This window comes from Pithys albifrons, chromosome 16, assembly GCF_047495875.1.
Source record: "Pithys albifrons albifrons isolate INPA30051 chromosome 16, PitAlb_v1, whole genome shotgun sequence".
NCBI lineage: Eukaryota > Metazoa > Chordata > Aves > Passeriformes > Thamnophilidae > Pithys > Pithys albifrons.
In genome coordinates, this window is record NC_092473.1 from 3,381,640 (window position 1) to 3,397,603 (window position 15,964).

A 15,964-nucleotide genomic window follows, 5' to 3' on the forward strand; every position below is an offset into this window, starting at 1 on the left:
CTGTGGAGGGACAGGCAGAGGCTGTGCTGCCACCAAAGAGCAGGGGAGGGCTGGTCCCCATTGCTGTCCTGCTTTTGATTCCAGCCCCCTGGAGCGAGGCTGGAGGAAGCAGAAGGACGGGGGCCTGGCACAGCCCAAGGTGCGCTTGCGGCAGGAGGTGGTGAGTGTGAGCCCCCAGAAGCGCGGGCAGCGCATCGCCGTGCCCGTCAGGAAGCTCTTTGCCAAGGAGAAGAGGCCCTACGGGCTGGGCATGGTGGGCAAGCTGACCAACAGGACGTACCGCAAGCGCATCGACAGCTACGTCAAGCGGCAGATCGAGGACATGGATGATCACAGGTGGGGCTGCAGGCAGGGGAGGTGCCCAGCACAACCAGTGAGTGCTGTTCCCCCCATGGCACTCAGGGCACTGCCTCCGGAGGGTTGGGTGCTGCTGAGACCCTCCAGTGTGTGTCCCTGGGGTGCAGAGCCAGTGCAGGAATGAGCACCATGTTTGTGTCACCCTGCACTGGGAGCTCAGCCAGCTCCTCCCATTGCTTTGGGTGTCTGGATCTCTGCTCCCTGGGGGGATTGCAGGTCCACCACTATCCTGTGATGAACAGGAAGGCTCAGGTATCCCTGCCTCTCATCATGCCCCTAGAGGCATTATTTCATACACACAGCTCAGCTTGGCATTAGGCTTCAGTGTTCTCCTGGATGTGTTCTTGGGAAAGTGTGGTTGTCTGGTGTAATGGGGCAGTCAGAGCAAGCAGGGTCTGTCTGCCAGCAAGACTTGCCTCCAGTCCTGTGCATCCCTAGGTGATCCTGGCCATGTACCCCAGGTTTGGGCGAGGTCCCTGGGGAAAAGCAGCAGCTTTTCTCATGAATTCTGTGAGTAGATGCAATATGTCTGGGTTTCTGCCACTGATCTGTTCCCTTTCCCTCCATCCAGGCCTTTCTTCACTTACTGGGTCACCTTTGTGCATTCCCTCATCACCATCCTCGCGGTGTGCATCTACGGCATCGCCCCTGTGGGGTTCTCACAGCATGAAACTGTTGATTCAGTAAGTGAGTCCCCCTGACCTGCCTGGAGTGTGATTGTCTCAGCCTTCAGCTGCTGGCTCTTGGTCATAGTTTCACCATATTGGCTACTTGCCTGAGGACCTTGATGGCTGAATTCTGGGTGTCCAGCTGTGGGGGGCCGCCTGCAGGGTCTCTGTGAGCCCCCCCAGCACCTTCTCTCCCTCCTGCAGCCACCTTGTTCTTGACATCACTTTATCTCTGACACAAAGCATGGTGGGCTCTTTGCAGGCTCTGGCTCTGGCTGTGCTGGCAACACTTACAAAAAACTTGTTCCCCTCCTGGCGGAGACCAGAAGGATGTTCATGGCAGGGAAATATTTCAAACCTGGGCTAAGTTTTTGCAACAGTTGCAGGATTTTGCTTCTGCCAGGAGCAAAACTGACCTGTTTGACTTTGAGAACTGATCTTGAAGCTGTCTGTAGTCTTCCCACACGTTGTTAAAGGTCTCTGGGGTGCAGCCATGTCCCTGCTCCATTCAGGGAGTGCCCTGGGGAGCATCTCATCTACATGTCTGACAGTTTTCAGAGCACTGCTACCAGCACCTGGGCCTGCACTGTCTGCTGGTGCTGCCTGTGCTTCTGAGCTGTGTGGAGCTTTTTGCAGGCTCTTAGGCCACTCCCAGGTCTCCAGGCCTTGGAATCTTTGAAGGTTGAAGTATCCAGAGATACACATTTGAAGTGAAATCTTAAGATGAAAGTGCCCAAGTCTTGACAGGGGTTTACCTGAGATCCTGCAAAAGATGGCTTTGAGAGAGCCATGGGCCCAGTCTTTGGCTGTGGGGATTTGTGGTCATCCTGGGGGCTGTTTTCAGCTGCCCCGCTGCTTGCCCTGCTGACCTGTGGGCAGCAGCTCACGGGGCTCTCACTTTCCCTCCTTGCAGGTCTTGCGGAACAGAGGGGTTTATGAAAATGTCAAATACGTTCAGCAGGAGAACTTCTGGATCGGCCCCAGCTCAGTGAGTGCTGTTGGTGGGCACGTGGGGGACTGTGCAGTGCAGCTGTGCCCTCCCAGGGACTGGAGCCCTCTGCTGCTTGGAGCTCAGGATCTGTTATCACTGTCAGGGAGCAACAGTGCCCCCAGCCCCAACCACCCTGTAGAATGTACTGTCTGGAGGCTGGGATGGACCCAGACACTTCTGCTTTGTACCCTTCTGCCTACAAAGCCAAGCATGGGGTTAGGGAAAATGCCAGAGTTGTATGGTGTGTGACAGCTTTCCTAATGCCATTCCCCTTGGGAAAGACAAAGATGAACAAAAAAATGTCCCAAAGTTTTCTTTCCCAGTCACATGGCTGACCTTTCTGGAGCCATGGGCAAGCAAATCCCTAAACTTTTGTTCTGGGTCTGTCTTCCTAGCAAATATTGGGAGTGTGCCTGGTGTGTGTTGGGCTGCATCATGTGTGACTTGTCCCTGGTCCCTTGAGTCTGGGTGGGGACACCCCTCACAGCCCCTTGGCTGAGCTGGGTGTTTCCATCTCTCCCAGGAGGCTCTGATCCACCTGGGGGCCAAGTTCTCCCCGTGCATGAGGCAGGACCAGCAAGTGCACAGCTTCATCAGCGCCAAGCGGGAGAAGGAGAAGCACTCGGCTTGCTGTGTGCGCAACGACAAGTCTGGCTGCGTGCAGACCTCGGAGGAGGAGTGCTCTGTGAGTGCCAGGGCCCCCCTGTGCCATCCCTGCTGCTTCCCCCTCCCTGGCCTCCATGGTGACACCTCTCCTCTCTCCTGCAGTCCACGCTGGCCGTGTGGGTGAAGTGGCCCCATCACCCCAGCACACCGATGCTGGCAGGGAACAAGAGGCAGTTCGGGTCTGTTTGTCATCAGGACCCCAGGTAGGTCCTGCCTGGCCCAGCTGCCATCCTGGGGGCACAGGGCTGTGTAGGGTCAAAGTTCCAGGCCCAGATTGCTGGATGGGACAGCAGCTGCCCTGGAGACTGAGGGATGTGGGGCAGTGATGACTGCAGAGGAGGCTGAGGCAGATTGTGTTTCTGCTCAGCCCGAGTCTCCATTGTTGCTGCCCACCTGCACAGTGGCTGTTGTGAGCTGTGGGTGCCTTCCTCATCCCACTCCCCCTCCTCACCTCAGGTACCCCCTCCTTGAGTGCAGCAGTTCCCAGCACACCCTGCCAGCTGCTGGGTGCCACTGCACACAGTAACTCTGGGCTGATGTAGAGCTAAGAGCAGCTGAATTCCCACCCTCTGGGTGTGTCCACCTGGGAAGCATCCAGCTGGTTGCTGGGCAGCTGCCTGCTCTCCTGCCTTTGTGCTGAAGCCATGACTGAAAGGAGGCTGCAGCTGATCTAGTGTTGCTGTCCCCACCCAGGGACAGAGCTGTGGATGGCAGCCTGGGGACAGGGACAGTATGGGAGTCACCTGGTGCTGGGAAAAGGTTGACCTGTGCTCTGTTGCTGCAGGGTGTGTGAGCAGCCAGCCTCGATGGAGCCGCACGAGTGGCCAGATGACATCACCAAATGGCCGGTGAGCATCCCTGTTCCCAGAGCACAGAGCCTGCAGGGCAGCTGGAATGTGGCACTGGCATCCCACTGGGCAGAGCCGCAGCTGTGCTGGTGGAAGGGCAGGGCCTCTGGTGCAGCTTCTGCTGCTTGTCACAAGCACCAGCTCAGGGCAGCCGTGCTTTGCCTCACCAAGGCTCAAAGCCCTCCAGCAACAAAAGGTGCCCTGTGCCAACTAAAGCCCTGGGCCCTACCAGGGTAGCAGGAGGATGGAAACCAGTTCTGCCTCAGGACTCGAAAAGAGGTGACAACTGATGCTTAGGCAGATGGAGTATCAGGCAACATCCTGCTGTCAGAACGAGGCCCGTGTCTGGAAACTGGCTTCTTCCCAAGGGGCTGTTTTGACTTTTGACAAGCAAAGCTGTCTGACTGCAGCCTGTTGTTGTTTTCCAGATCTGCACAAAAAACAGTGCTGGGAATTACACCAACCACCTCCACATGGACTGTGTGATCACAGGCCGGCCCTGCTGCATTGGGACCAAAGGAAGGTAATGAGTTCTACCTGTAGGGAGGGGCTGCATGTTGGGGTGAGACACAGGGGGCCTTTTCAGGTTGTAGACACAGCCATTTGTCCTCCCTGTCCTTTCCACACACAGCCCAGAGCCCTGCTGGGAAGGGGAGTTGGACAGAGAGCCATGACAGGTCTCCCAGACGGAGCAGGACTCTGGGATGAGCAGGAGATAACAGCCAGCCTGAGTCTTGGTGCAGCAGGGTATCTCACTCAACTGGTCCTGCAGTTTGGAGGGACTTGGATCATAAGGGATTGAATAATTCTGTTGAGGAGTCCTGTGCTTTTCTTTGGGGATGTTTGGCTACATTGGCCCCAAGCACTCACAGGAGATGCCAGGAAACAACAGGCTCTGGGTTTGCAAAAGAGGAAGATACTGTTCTTCCTCAGTTGCTCCTGAGCTTGAGGAGTTACCCAGTGCTTGGCCCTGCCTTTCCCTGCTGGGGAGAAAAATCAGTGCTGCCCCAAGGGGTTTCTCTGTCTCTGAAGGTCATAAACATGCTCCTGGCCTAGCCCCAACCTTTCCACAACTGCAGAGGCACAAAACTCCCCCAGCCTGAGACAGCTTCCCCAGGCTGTGGTGGTTCTCAGCTGTAAATAGAGCGTTAGCACCTGTTTTGGAGCCTCTGGATGCAGGTCTGTGGAGGTGAGGCAGGATTCCAGGTGGGAGAAACTGGAGGGGTGTGTGGAGGTGAGGCAGGATTCCAGGTGGGAGAAACTGGAGGGGTGTGTGGAGAGTGGCACTGGGCTAAATGGGAATGCATTTGTGGCTCCGAGAGACTAGAGCAGCTGAAGGCATCAGTTCTCATAGATGGGGGAATGGGCAGCCTGAGAGGGCACAGGAATGGTCCACTGTTCCTTCCATGTGTGACTTGTGCCTCCTACAGGTGTGAAATAACCTCCCGGGAGTATTGTGAATTTATGCGGGGCTACTTCCACGAGGAGGCAACGCTCTGCTCTCAGGTGAGTGTGGAGCTGGGGCTTGTGTGGCTGCCCTTCTCTTTCCTGTTCCCCATGGCAGCTTGGCAAGGTCTGGGGGGTGACAGTGCTGGAGTGTAGGTGGGAGTCCTGTGTCCTGTCCCACCCTGAGCTGCAGGAAGCTGCTGTGGCAGAACTGGCTGCATCTGTTCCTCTGTGGAGGCCAGCTTAGGACTTGGGCTGGCAGCTGTGAAAGCCCAGCACAGGTTCACTGTGCAGGCAGTGGGAGAAGGCAACTGTCCTGCTCCATGAGTGAGCAGGTGCCTTAGTTGTGTGTGCTGGGGGCATAAAGCTGCACAGGGAATGGGTGGGGTCACATGGAACTTGGTGTTGGGACTTGGTTCAGCAGAGAAGCAGGAGGAGAGCTCCTCTTCCAGAGGTCCCTGCAGGCTCTGCCCTGGCCTTGGTAAAGGGCCCCTCTCATCTCTGCTCCTGCCCTAGGTGCACTGCATGGATGATGTTTGTGGGCTCCTCCCTTTCCTAAACCCAGAAGTCCCTGACCAGTTCTACCGCCTCTGGCTCTCACTTTTCCTCCATGCTGGGTAAGCAGAGGTGTAAAACTTCCAGTGTCTGGCTGGGGGAACCCTCAGCCCTGGGATTGCTGAGTTGTGTGGCTGTCCCTTCCCAGGGGACACGAGGTGTGCTCCCTGGCAGGGTTTGCCATCCTGTGTTTGCTGGGAGGGATTAGCGGCGTGGGCAGGGCCAGACCAGGAGCTCTGAGCCAGGCTGGGGACAGAACACGAGCACAGGGGTGACTTCAGTGGCTGCTGCTTCAGCTCCTGTACTCTGCATTTGGCAGGATCCTGCACTGTCTGGTTTCAGTCTGTTTCCAAATGACGATCCTGCGGGACCTAGAGAAGCTGGCAGGATGGCACCGCATCTCTATCATCTACCTTCTCAGTGGCATCACTGGGAACCTTGCCAGTGCAATATTTCTACCCTACAGAGCAGAGGTGGGTCTCCTGCAGAGCAGGGTCCTGGTAACTTGCCCTGAACACAACCCTTCTCTCCACACCTGTGGCAGAGGCACAGACACCAGAGCTGGGCTCATCACTGCAGCACAGCCTTGGCAGATTGGTAGCTGGAGGATGGCACCACACCATCATTTAACTGCTGAGCAGCAACATCCCCCAGGCTACCCTGGGCTTTCCAAGTGCCTGGCCTGGGCTGGCTGCAGGAAGAAGGCTGTTGTCATAACAAATGGGGAGTTGTCCAGCCATGGCAGGCTGGGGATCGAGCACTGTAGCTGGTGCCAGAGACTCTCCATGTGAGAGTGGCAGGCAGGAGAGGGGCAAAGAGCAGAGCTCATCTTGCCCACAGAAGACTGCATGGCAGCACCCAGAGGACCATCTTCAGGTCCTTCCATAAGGAAAAGTGCATGTTGGGTGGGGGGAGCCAGGAGATTGCCTTCAAGGGCTTCTCCTCTCTGGCAGCTCAAGCCTTCCTTAAGTACAAAGTCTGTTCTGGGGATTGCTGGCCTGACATCTTGATCCTAAATCCAACTAGACCCCTTTACTTCTTGCACTCAATTATAAGGATGAAGTTGAAGGCTGTGGTGTCTCTTCCCAAGAAACACTGAACAAGGAGTTCAGTAACGAGGAACTAATGCCTGAGCTGGCTGCCGAGGCCAGGCAGATGGCACGAGCCTGACATTGTCTGTAATGCTCTTCTTCTGCAGGTTGGCCCTGCAGGATCCCAGTTTGGGATTCTGGCCTGTCTCTTTGTGGAGCTCTTCCAGAGTTGGCAAATCCTGGCACGCCCATGGAGGGCTTTCTTCAAGCTGCTGGCTGTGGTGCTCTTTCTTTTTGCCTTTGGCCTCCTGCCTTGGATTGATAATTTTGCTCACATTTCAGGATTTATCAGCGGTTTCTTCCTCTCCTTTGCCTTCCTGCCCTACATTAGCTTCGGGAAGTTTGATTTATATAGGAAACGATGCCAAATTATAGTTTTCCAGCTCATCTTCATTGCACTCTTCTCAGGACTTGTGATTCTGTTCTATTTCTACCCCATCAAATGCGAGTGGTGTGAGTTCCTGACGTGTATACCATTCACAGACAAATTCTGCGAGAAGTACGACCTGGACGCGCAGCTCCACTGAAAGGCAAAGACTGGCCTCTCGAGCAGGCCCTGGAGATGGACTGTCTTTGCATGTGCTGTGCCACTTCATGGGGACAAAGCCTCTAATCCAGTGACCCTTCTAACCCTGCCCGTGGTTAATTTAAACTGTCTCCTTAGCACTTGGCAGGCATGTTTTGCCTTATCTCAGAAGACTCTGAAAACAGAACGTTTGTGCCTTGTTCAATTGTATTGAACCTTTTCTGCTGCCATTATTTTTATTACACTAGTTTCAATACTACATTTTTAACCAGAGTTGTTTACTACTGCTAAGGTGGTGATTAAACTGTGAGGTAGCGTTTTAGCTACTCTTAATTGTTCTGCATAGTCTGTGCCTACGTTTGTTACTTAATCTCACACAATTTCACGTCCCAGTAGAATCAATCCCTTCTGAGCACCCAAAGCAGCCAGGTGCAGATCTGCAGCTGGAAATAAGGGCCTGACAAGCCTCAGAAAACTGGAAGGTCTCTTTAATCCCTGAAGTGCATTCCACATATAGCTCAGAGGCAAACATTGCAAACAGCAGCTGCAAAAAAATACATGAGAATGTCCAGTCAATGGAGTTTGCTCCTTTTGGGAGTGTTAAACCTTTTTCTCCAAGAAAGTGCTGCATCCACAGTCTGGTCTTGGTAGGGCTGGATTCTCTGCTCTCTCTGTTAAAGAAAGAAAGTATTTGGCAGTGATAATAGTTATTGCATGCTGGGCTCTGACCATCACACTGCTCTGATGGTCCAGGAGGGATCAGCCAGTGCCACAGGTGACAGCTGGTGACAGGCACCCTGGAGCAGGTGCCTGCTCTGAGGGCACACAGTTTACTACACTGGACATGGCAAATAATGGTTAAAAAAGAAGAAAAGGTTACTGTGGTCACAAAGCAACGGTTTCTAACCCAGCTAACTGGAACAGCAAAACAAAATCCCAAGGGTTTGGACAAGCTGCTCTTGCCACTGTTCTTCAGGCCCTGTGACTGTTTTTTGGGGAGATAATTTTAAACTTGCTAGGCTTGAGAGTCTTGGCCACATCTTGTGTTTGCATACACAACGTTCTAAAAATAGCAGTGTAATACCAGGATTATGTCTGCAGGAGTTACAAACAGGTAAATACATGTAGCTACTTGTGCTTCCTGTGCTGGAAGTGTTCTTAAAGGTGTCAGCTGCACAGAAATGCCATGACCCAGCATTGCCCAGTGATGTGTTCTGTCTCCTGAGAACAATGAACCTGCTGAATTCAAGTTTCTATAAACCAGAAAATGGAAAAACTGGGAGTCAGAAACTACTGGATATGTAAGCTGAGGTCACTTTCCTAACTCCTTGCAGTAATTGAGGAAAAATGGCTCGATACACATCCTTGTGGAACAGCAGAGAACACACTGGGTTTGCTCATGCCATGTGCCTGTGAGCACCAGGGGGGCATTTCTGCTGGCTGCAGGTGCTCAGAGTGGCAGAGGAGTGGGAGGAGCAGGGTGGTAGAACAGGCATTCCAGGATTTCAGTCTGAGGCTCACAGCAGGACCTGAGTGAACTGGGGATGGCCACCATCTGTCACACAGAGACCTCCCTCCTCCCAGGGGTTCATCAGCATCCAGCCACACTCCTGACTGCCATTTCCAGACACTGAAGAAGCCTGAATGTCCTAGAAGCAATCCCAGCAGCAAAGGAAGACTGTGTTTAATGAGTCTCAAGACATTGTGGGAGCAAATTCAGAGTCTAAACATGAAGTAGAGTTACAGACACACCAGCACTAGGACATCCCTCCTGCTGCTCCCAGGGTATGTTATCTGGAGTAGCAGAATTATCATTCCCTACCCTGACAGGAGCACAAACACCACTCCCAGGATATGGAAACACACCACAGCCTTGTGCAGACATTCAGAGGCACTCAGGAATGCTCTGCCCTGCTGTGGAGAGCAGCAACATGGGCTGCTCTGAGCCTTGAATGCAATGGCCCTGGGAAGAAGATGAACTGGGAGCAATTAATGGACACTTAGGACTTACCCAAGAGTTACTTCCGAAGCTTCTTTATGAAGCTGACCTCATCCCGGTTTCTGATGCCATACCTGCACAGAGTTATCCTGTTATATACCAGTTTCCCAGGAAAACCCACCTTTTTAATCCTATAGCCTCCAGGGGCAGATGGACTCCTGCAATCATGAGCTGTGCTCTCATAGAGGACACGTTAAAATTCTCAGCCATACATGCAGGACATGCTGCCAGCACTGAAAGATCTCATCATCTGCCTTTACCTCCAACCATCCCTTAAATGCAACATCTGTCAACCCCTGGCTCAGTTTTCCAAGGACAGCTTTGATTAGGGCTGTCTAGCTATGTTTTTAGTACTTCAGACCACCTTTTCTTGCTCATCTGAACATGGACTGGCACACCCAGCACTGCTGTAAGGAACAGAGGGAGCGCTTGGAAGTGCCTCATCCCCCCTCACTGCAAGAATGGGCACGGAAACACAGGAGTCACCTGTCAGTGTTACCAGACACTCTCTGAGAGGTGGCTGAGCAGGTCCAACACATATCCTTGGGTTGTTCTTTGCTTGGTTCTCCATGAATGTTATGGGGTTGGAATGGACCTTAAAGATGATCCAGTCCCAACCCCTGCCACATGCAGGGACAGCTCCCACTAGACCAGGTTCCTCAAGGCCTTGTCCAACCTGGCTTTGAACACTGCCAGGGTTGGGGCATCCACAACATCCCTGGGCAACCTGTTCCAGCTCCTGTTCCCTCTGCCTTCATTCTACATCAGCAGCTCTGCCAGGCTGAGTCAGTGTAACCCCCTGTGCAGGAGCTGGGGATGGATGGCCAAGGGCTGTGTGTCCCAGGACCTTGGGGTGGCCTGAACTGACTGGGCACAGGATGGTGATGGCTGAGGAACCCCCCAAGGCTGTCCTGTCCTGTAGAGCCTCTCAGTCTGCCTGTGCCATTTCCGTGGCCAGTGCTGTCCCACCTTCCAGCCAATTCCCACTGCAGGACCCAGCTCAGGCTGGGCACAACCTCACACCTCAGTCCTGCCCGTGGGGATGCTCTGTGGGTCAGGACACAACCTCCCTCCCCAGACTTGCCCATAGGGATGCTCTGTGGGTCAGGGCACAACCTCCCACCCCAGACCTGCCCATAGGGATGCTCTGTGGGTTAGGGCACAAATTCCCACCCCAGCCCTGCCTGTGGGGATGCTCTGGGGGTCAGGGCACAACCTCCCACCCGTGTTGATGCTCTGTTGGTCAGGGCAGAACCTCCCACCTCAGCCCTGCCCATGGGGATGCTCTGTGGGTCAGGACACAACCTCACACCCATAGGGAAGCTCTGTGGGTCAGTGCACAACCTCCCACCCGCGGGGATGCTGCGGGGCTCCCGCGGGGCCCCCCTTGAACACACTCAGTTACTCACTCTCGCAGCTTCTTTCTGTCATCCGCCAGCTTCTCTCCAGCGTAGGTCAGGTGGTACGTCCTCCATATGTACTTCCTGCGGGAAAGGCACTCAGGGGGAGCCCAGGGGGGCGGGCAGGGTGGGACGCGGTGCCGCCCCCGCCCCGCTCACCAGCTGAGGTGCTGCACGCCGCCCTGCCGAGCCTGCCGCAGCTGGAAGTGCCGCCGCAGCGCCTTCTTCAGCTCCAGCACCGAGGCGTTCTGCACCACCACCACGGCTGCGGGGACAGCCGGGCCGAGCCCGATCAGAGACCTCACAGAGCCCGCTCAGAGCCCTGTCACAGCCCTGGTCTGAGCCCGCTCAGAGCCCTGTCACAGCCCTGGTCTGAGCCCGCTCAGAGCCCTGTCACAGCCCTGGTCTGAGCCCGCTCAGAGCCCTGTCACAGCCCTGGTCTGAGCCCGCTCAGAGCCCTGTCACAGCCCTGGTCTGAGCCCGCTCAGAACCCTGTCACAGCCCTGGTCTGAGCCCGCTCACAGCCCTGGTCGGAGCCCGGTCAGAGCCCTGTCAGCCCCCGGTCAGAGCCCTGTCAGCCCCCGGTCACAGCCCTGGTCGGAGCCCGGTCAGAGCCCTGTCAGCCCCCGGCCAGAGCCCTGTCAGCCCCCGGTCAGAGCCCTGTCAGCCCCCGGTCAGAGCCCTGTCAGTCCCCGGTCAGAGCCCTGTCAGCCCCCGGCCAGAGCCCTGTCAGCCCCCGGCCAGAGCCCTGTCAGCCCCCGGCCAGAGCCCGGTCAGCCCCCGGCCAGAGCCCGGTCAGCCCCCGGCCAGAGCCCTGTTAGCCCTCGGTCAGAGCCCTGTCAGAGCCCGGTCAGAGCCCTGTCAGCCCCCGGCCAGAGCCCTGTTAGCCCTCGGTCAGAGCCCTGTTAGCCCTCGGTCAGAGCCCTGTCAGCCCCCGGCCAGAGTCCGGTCAGCCCCGGGTCAGAGCCCTGTTAGCCCTCGGTCAGAGCCCGGTCAGCCCCCAGTGCGCCCCCGGCCAGTCCCCTGCCCGCCCCAGCCCCGCACGCACGCACGGTCTCGCCGTCCGCCTTGCACACCCGCACGGTCATGGCCTGCCCGTACTCCAGGGCCACCTGCGAGCCGATCTCCTCGGCCGTCACCTGCGGCGGGAGGTCGCACAGCAGCGGGTCCTGCACCAGCCGCGCCAGCGCCGCCTGGAACAGCTCCAGCACCTCGGCGTGCGCCAGCTCCTCGGCCGGCTCCGGCTCCACCGTCTCCGCCCCAGCCGTCTCCTCGGCCGGGTCCCCCATCACCGCCCCGGGCCGCTCCCCCATCCCCGCCGGCTCCCCCATCACCGCCCCGGGCCGCTGTCCCGCCCCCGCCGCCGCCGCCATGGCCGGAAGGGGCGGGCGGAGCGGCGGAACCGGCGATGTTGCTGTTCTGCCCGGCCTGCGGGAACGTGCTGGTGGCCGAGGAGGGGCCGCGCTGCCACCGCTTCGCCTGCACCACCTGCCCCTACGTGCGCAATGTCACCAGGAAGGTACCGCGGGGCGACCTGGGCTGAGGGGATGACCCGGGGCGGGGATGACCCGGGGATGGGGATGATGACCCCGGGTAGGGGTGACCCGGGCCTCGCTGCCCGGTCCCCGCTGAGCCGCAGGCGGTGCCCGCAGGTGACGAGCAGGAAGTACCCGCGGCTGAAGGAGGTGGACGATGTGCTGGGCGGCGCCGCGGCCTGGGAGAACGTGGACTCCACGGCAGGTAGGGCCGGGCCGGGCCGGAGGGAGGTCAGGAAGGGGCCGGGAAGGTGCTGGGTCGGGGGCTGGGAAGGGGCCGGGCCGAGGGGCCGGGAAGGGACCGGGGCCGGGCGGGGGGCCGGGAAGGGGCTGGATCCGGGGCCGGGAAGAGCCGGGAAGGTGCTGGATCGGGGGTCGGGAAGGGGCCGGGCCGGGCGGGATGCCGGGAGGGTGCTGGATCGGGGGTCGGGAAGGGGCCGGGCCGGGCGGGATGCCGGGAAGGTGCTGGATCGGGGCCCGGAAGGTGCTTCATCGGGGGTCGGGAAGGGCCGCCCCGGCCCGCGCTCCCCTGACACGCTGTCCCCGCAGAGCCGTGCCCCAAGTGCGAACATCCCCGCGCCTACTTCATGCAGATCCAGACGCGCTCGGCCGACGAGCCCATGACCACGTTCTACAAATGCTGCAACCCGCAGTGCGGGCACCGCTGGCGGGACTGAGCAATAAACGCGGCTGCGGGAACCGTGTGCGAGTGGCTGCTTTGGCCGGGCGGGGATGGGGCACGGCGGGGATGCTGCGGGCAGGCCCTCACTCACTCACACCGTGTAAAACCCGTGCCCGGCACGCCAAGACAACAGTGTTTAAAACAGAAACAGGCCTGAAGGTAACTGAGCTGAAGGACAGCGATGGTGAAAGCCCAGCACGGCATGCATGGGAAGCAGAGCAAAGGTGTTAGTGCTGTCTTACAGAGAGGAAAAAAACCAAAATGGGACCTGTTGCTACAGAAACACCCTGAGTTAAATCAGGAACTACAAGCTATACACTCTGCAAGCAACTAATGGTGAAAAGATGATAGGCTTCAAGTAGGATCACATATTATTTCTGCCTTAACATCAGGCTTTATTCTCAGTTTAAATACATTCAGAAGTAAAAAGGATAAATAACTTAATAAAAACATGATGGAGCAAAAATTGTAACATTTAGTCTGCAGTAACACCACCTCCTCCAGGCTAAGCCAATGTAATACGACTCAGCTTTCCCTCCTATACAGGGATAATCTGCACCCACTTATTCCAGTTCACTTCGCAGGGGAACACCCTGCCCAGCCTGAGAGCACAGTCTATCGTGGGCTCGTAGTAGATTGTTGGGGTTTCACTCAGTTTGGGATTATTCAGTTGTTCTTCCACAACTGGCTGAGAGAAAAGGGACACCGGGGATGGCTTCTTCATGTAGAATCGTTTGATGCAACCAAGAGTTTCCAGACCCTGCAGAAAAAATCACATACTTTAGTTTGGGCAGTTGCAGTGGAAAAAAAAAAAGCCCTGAGCTGCTCTACCTCCAGTGTTCTCAGAAGTCCTGGATGATCTGTACCAAAAGTGGCTTCATTTGAGCCCCTCAGGGGAAGTCATGCTTACAGGAAGGGCTGCAGTGTTATTGCTGTCCTTAAGATTTTGAATTCTTATAGGAAAAAAGTGTAAATCAGGATTTAATCTCCAAAGTAGCAGTGGTGGCCATCAAACTTCATGATGTGGGGAAAAAATATGAGATCAAAATGTTCTTGCCCTGTATTGTTTCACAGTTAGGGAGGTGGGCCTGCAGGCAGCTGTGCCAGGACAGAAGGTCTGATTTACACATTCATAGCACAAACACATTTCAGTTGCATTCCTACTTCAGAGACTGCCCATCTAGAAGGTAAATGAGGGAAAAAATTAGCAATGCGGGTTATCTGTGGTGACTGGGGATGATCCTTAAGGTCCCTCCCAACCCACACCATTCTGTGATCCAATGACTAATGCTGCATTAAACAATCAGTATTTCACAGTGACGTGCCCCCACTTCAGTAACCACCTGAAATTCAGCTCCCTGTACATCCATTTCAGAAGCAAGCTCCGATTTTAAAATCAGCAACAGGGTAATTTGAAGGATGGGTAAATTCAGGCTTCCCTCCTCCTGACTGTGAACAGTGACTTGCTCTGGCTGTGGTTAATTTACACCAAGGGGAGAAGGTGGTTTTTCATGGTTCATTCACAGTCCCACTTTCCTGGGACTCCCAGCAGTGTATCTGCTGACTCTGGGTGTGGGAGCTGAGCCAGATTTAGGCTCAGAGGGGCTCAGGTACCTGCAGGATCTCCAGCACAGCCACGGGCTGCAGCACCCCACTGTAATGCTGCAGCAGCGCAGCCTGAGTTAGGCCTGGCTTTGTCATGATGTGGTAGAGCACAGCTTCCATCATGCCCTTGCACACAGGCTTGTTCAGGTTCCCATCCACGATCCTCCATGGCCTCCCAATGAAGCAGACATCCTCACAGGCCCTGCAGAACACCAGTAAAGCTCAGCTCTGTCAGGAATTCTTCCACTTAGATTTCCCATCATCATCATCATCATCATCATTTCTGCATTACAGAGACTCTCACTACACCCACTGCAGTGTTTGCTGACATGCCAGGGGTAAATCCTGCAGCTGGGACTGGTGCTGATCTACCAGACAGCTCCAGATCTGCAGGACTTCACCAGGGGTTCACTTTCAGCACCATCACACCCCCAGCAGTTACCCTGAGTCTCAATGACCATGAGAGCTTTGTCTGGTACCAGCTCCACTACGCTCCAAAAGTTATCCAAGAGCTGCTTCATTCTGCAACACACAGCAACAGTGCTCTGATGGCAAAGAAACTCCTCATTTTTAGCATTTTGGAGTAAAAAGACAGACCCTACATGGAAATTCCCATTCCTCATATTGCAGTTTCTCCAGGCCCTTCCTGGGCACCTGAAAGCTGAGGCTTTCTGGCACTGAACTTATTTGTAAAGTAAAATCATTCTTTCCTCTGCTATTTGAAGCTAGTTGGATTGGGGGTAAAAACATGGATCAGAGACATTTCTTCAGCATGGATATGAGCACAGGTAGTGGGAACAAAGGAGGAAGACCTGGGGTTTCTCCATCATCAATTCTTGCTGTCTATCAGAGCATAAAAGGTTTCCAACTCAGCTGCCTCCAGGATTATTTTGGGAGTGCCAAGTGGTTGGTTACTGTGCACACATCTCTGTTACTCACCGGTCCCTGGCTGCCTGGGAGACATCTGTCATGGAACCTCCTGGAAAGGAAGGGACACATATTTTCTAATTAACACAAACTTCTTATCTAGTGGAAAATGAGTAAGGGTGACCAAGCTGTAAAGTGCAACAGCTTGTTAGGAAACCACCTGAGCAAACTGCTCAGTTGTGGGGAGCTCTGAGCTGCCACCGACTGCCCTGACCTGCCTGCAGCACACACCTCCTAAAACCACACCAGTCTGCTCCTGCACACTTCTTGTGGTTCCTTTTCCAAATCCCAGAAGAAGTTTAATTCCCAGAAGTCTGATGACATGGCTGAGCCTCAGGTGACTGAATGGGCTGAAAGGCCTGGGTGCCACAGGGAGCTGGGCAGGGTCTCAGCCAGTGAGCTCCCCTGGGGGTTTGGTTAACCCAAAGCTCCTGGGAATCACATGGAAGTTGAGCAGAGGTCCCAGAAGCTGCAGACATGAGAATGTAAACTCAGGATTCCAGCAGGGCCCAGTTTCAAAGTGAAGGTTGTCTCTGCTACTCCCATTACATTATGTCATGGGTTTTAATTAGACAATTACTTAACAGAGGTATTCCCACCACACCCAGAGGGGAACAGCTTTGCCTTAAGCACATGTAAACCCTTCACTGGCCAGTAACAACTCTATG

The 15,964-nt window shown here is 55.5% G+C and overlaps 4 protein-coding genes across 10 annotated transcripts in view; 2 read left to right on the forward strand and 2 right to left on the reverse strand.

Moving 5' to 3' along the window:
* The window catches only part of RHBDF1 (rhomboid 5 homolog 1), a 36,708-nt gene extending 29,222 nt beyond the window's left edge, over positions 1-7,486 (forward strand). For 5 of the 6 annotated variants that reach the window (XM_071571467.1, XM_071571464.1, XM_071571465.1 and 2 more), the window contains exons 8-18: positions 85-336; positions 929-1,040; positions 1,939-2,013; positions 2,540-2,701; positions 2,785-2,885; positions 3,467-3,530; positions 3,959-4,053; positions 4,961-5,036; positions 5,493-5,593; positions 5,851-6,004; positions 6,730-7,237. In XM_071571467.1, the coding sequence (XP_071427568.1) occupies positions 85-336; positions 929-1,040; positions 1,939-2,013; positions 2,540-2,701; positions 2,785-2,885; positions 3,467-3,530; positions 3,959-4,053; positions 4,961-5,036; positions 5,493-5,593; positions 5,851-6,004; positions 6,730-7,149 (1,612 nt within the window). In that variant the 3' untranslated portion in view covers positions 7,150-7,237. Of the gene's footprint in view, positions 1-84; positions 337-928; positions 1,041-1,938; positions 2,014-2,539; positions 2,702-2,784; positions 2,886-3,466; positions 3,531-3,958; positions 4,054-4,960; positions 5,037-5,492; positions 5,594-5,850; positions 6,005-6,729 lie in introns of all 6 variants that reach the window. The other variant, XM_071571469.1, reaches the window with a different exon arrangement.
* A 134-nt stretch (positions 7,487-7,620) lies between these two features.
* Positions 7,621-11,911, reverse strand: SNRNP25 (small nuclear ribonucleoprotein U11/U12 subunit 25). The gene is made up of 5 exons (XM_071571470.1): positions 11,596-11,911; positions 10,707-10,812; positions 10,557-10,631; positions 9,160-9,221; positions 7,621-7,819 (listed from the first exon to the last, which is right to left on the reverse strand). The coding sequence occupies exons 1-4, from the start codon at positions 11,876-11,878 to the stop codon at positions 9,167-9,169; spliced, it is 519 nt and encodes a 172-aa protein (XP_071427571.1). The 5' UTR covers positions 11,879-11,911; the 3' UTR covers positions 7,621-7,819; positions 9,160-9,166.
* A 23-nt stretch (positions 11,912-11,934) lies between these two features.
* Positions 11,935-12,781, forward strand: POLR3K (RNA polymerase III subunit K). The gene is made up of 3 exons (XM_071571472.1): positions 11,935-12,066; positions 12,200-12,287; positions 12,632-12,781. Exons 1-3 carry the CDS (start codon positions 11,956-11,958, stop codon positions 12,757-12,759), a joined length of 327 nt encoding a protein of 108 aa, XP_071427573.1. The 5' UTR covers positions 11,935-11,955; the 3' UTR covers positions 12,760-12,781.
* A 347-nt stretch (positions 12,782-13,128) lies between these two features.
* Positions 13,129-15,964, reverse strand: part of GTF3C1 (general transcription factor IIIC subunit 1) — a 40,501-nt gene continuing 37,665 nt past the window's right edge. For both annotated transcript variants that reach the window (XM_071571463.1, XM_071571462.1), the window contains 3 exons: positions 15,309-15,348; positions 14,379-14,571; positions 13,129-13,524 (listed from right to left, as the gene is read on the reverse strand). In XM_071571463.1, coding sequence (XP_071427564.1) covers positions 13,303-13,524; positions 14,379-14,571; positions 15,309-15,348 — 455 coding nt within the window. In that variant the 3' untranslated portion in view covers positions 13,129-13,302. The remainder of the gene's footprint in view (positions 13,525-14,378; positions 14,572-15,308; positions 15,349-15,964) is intronic.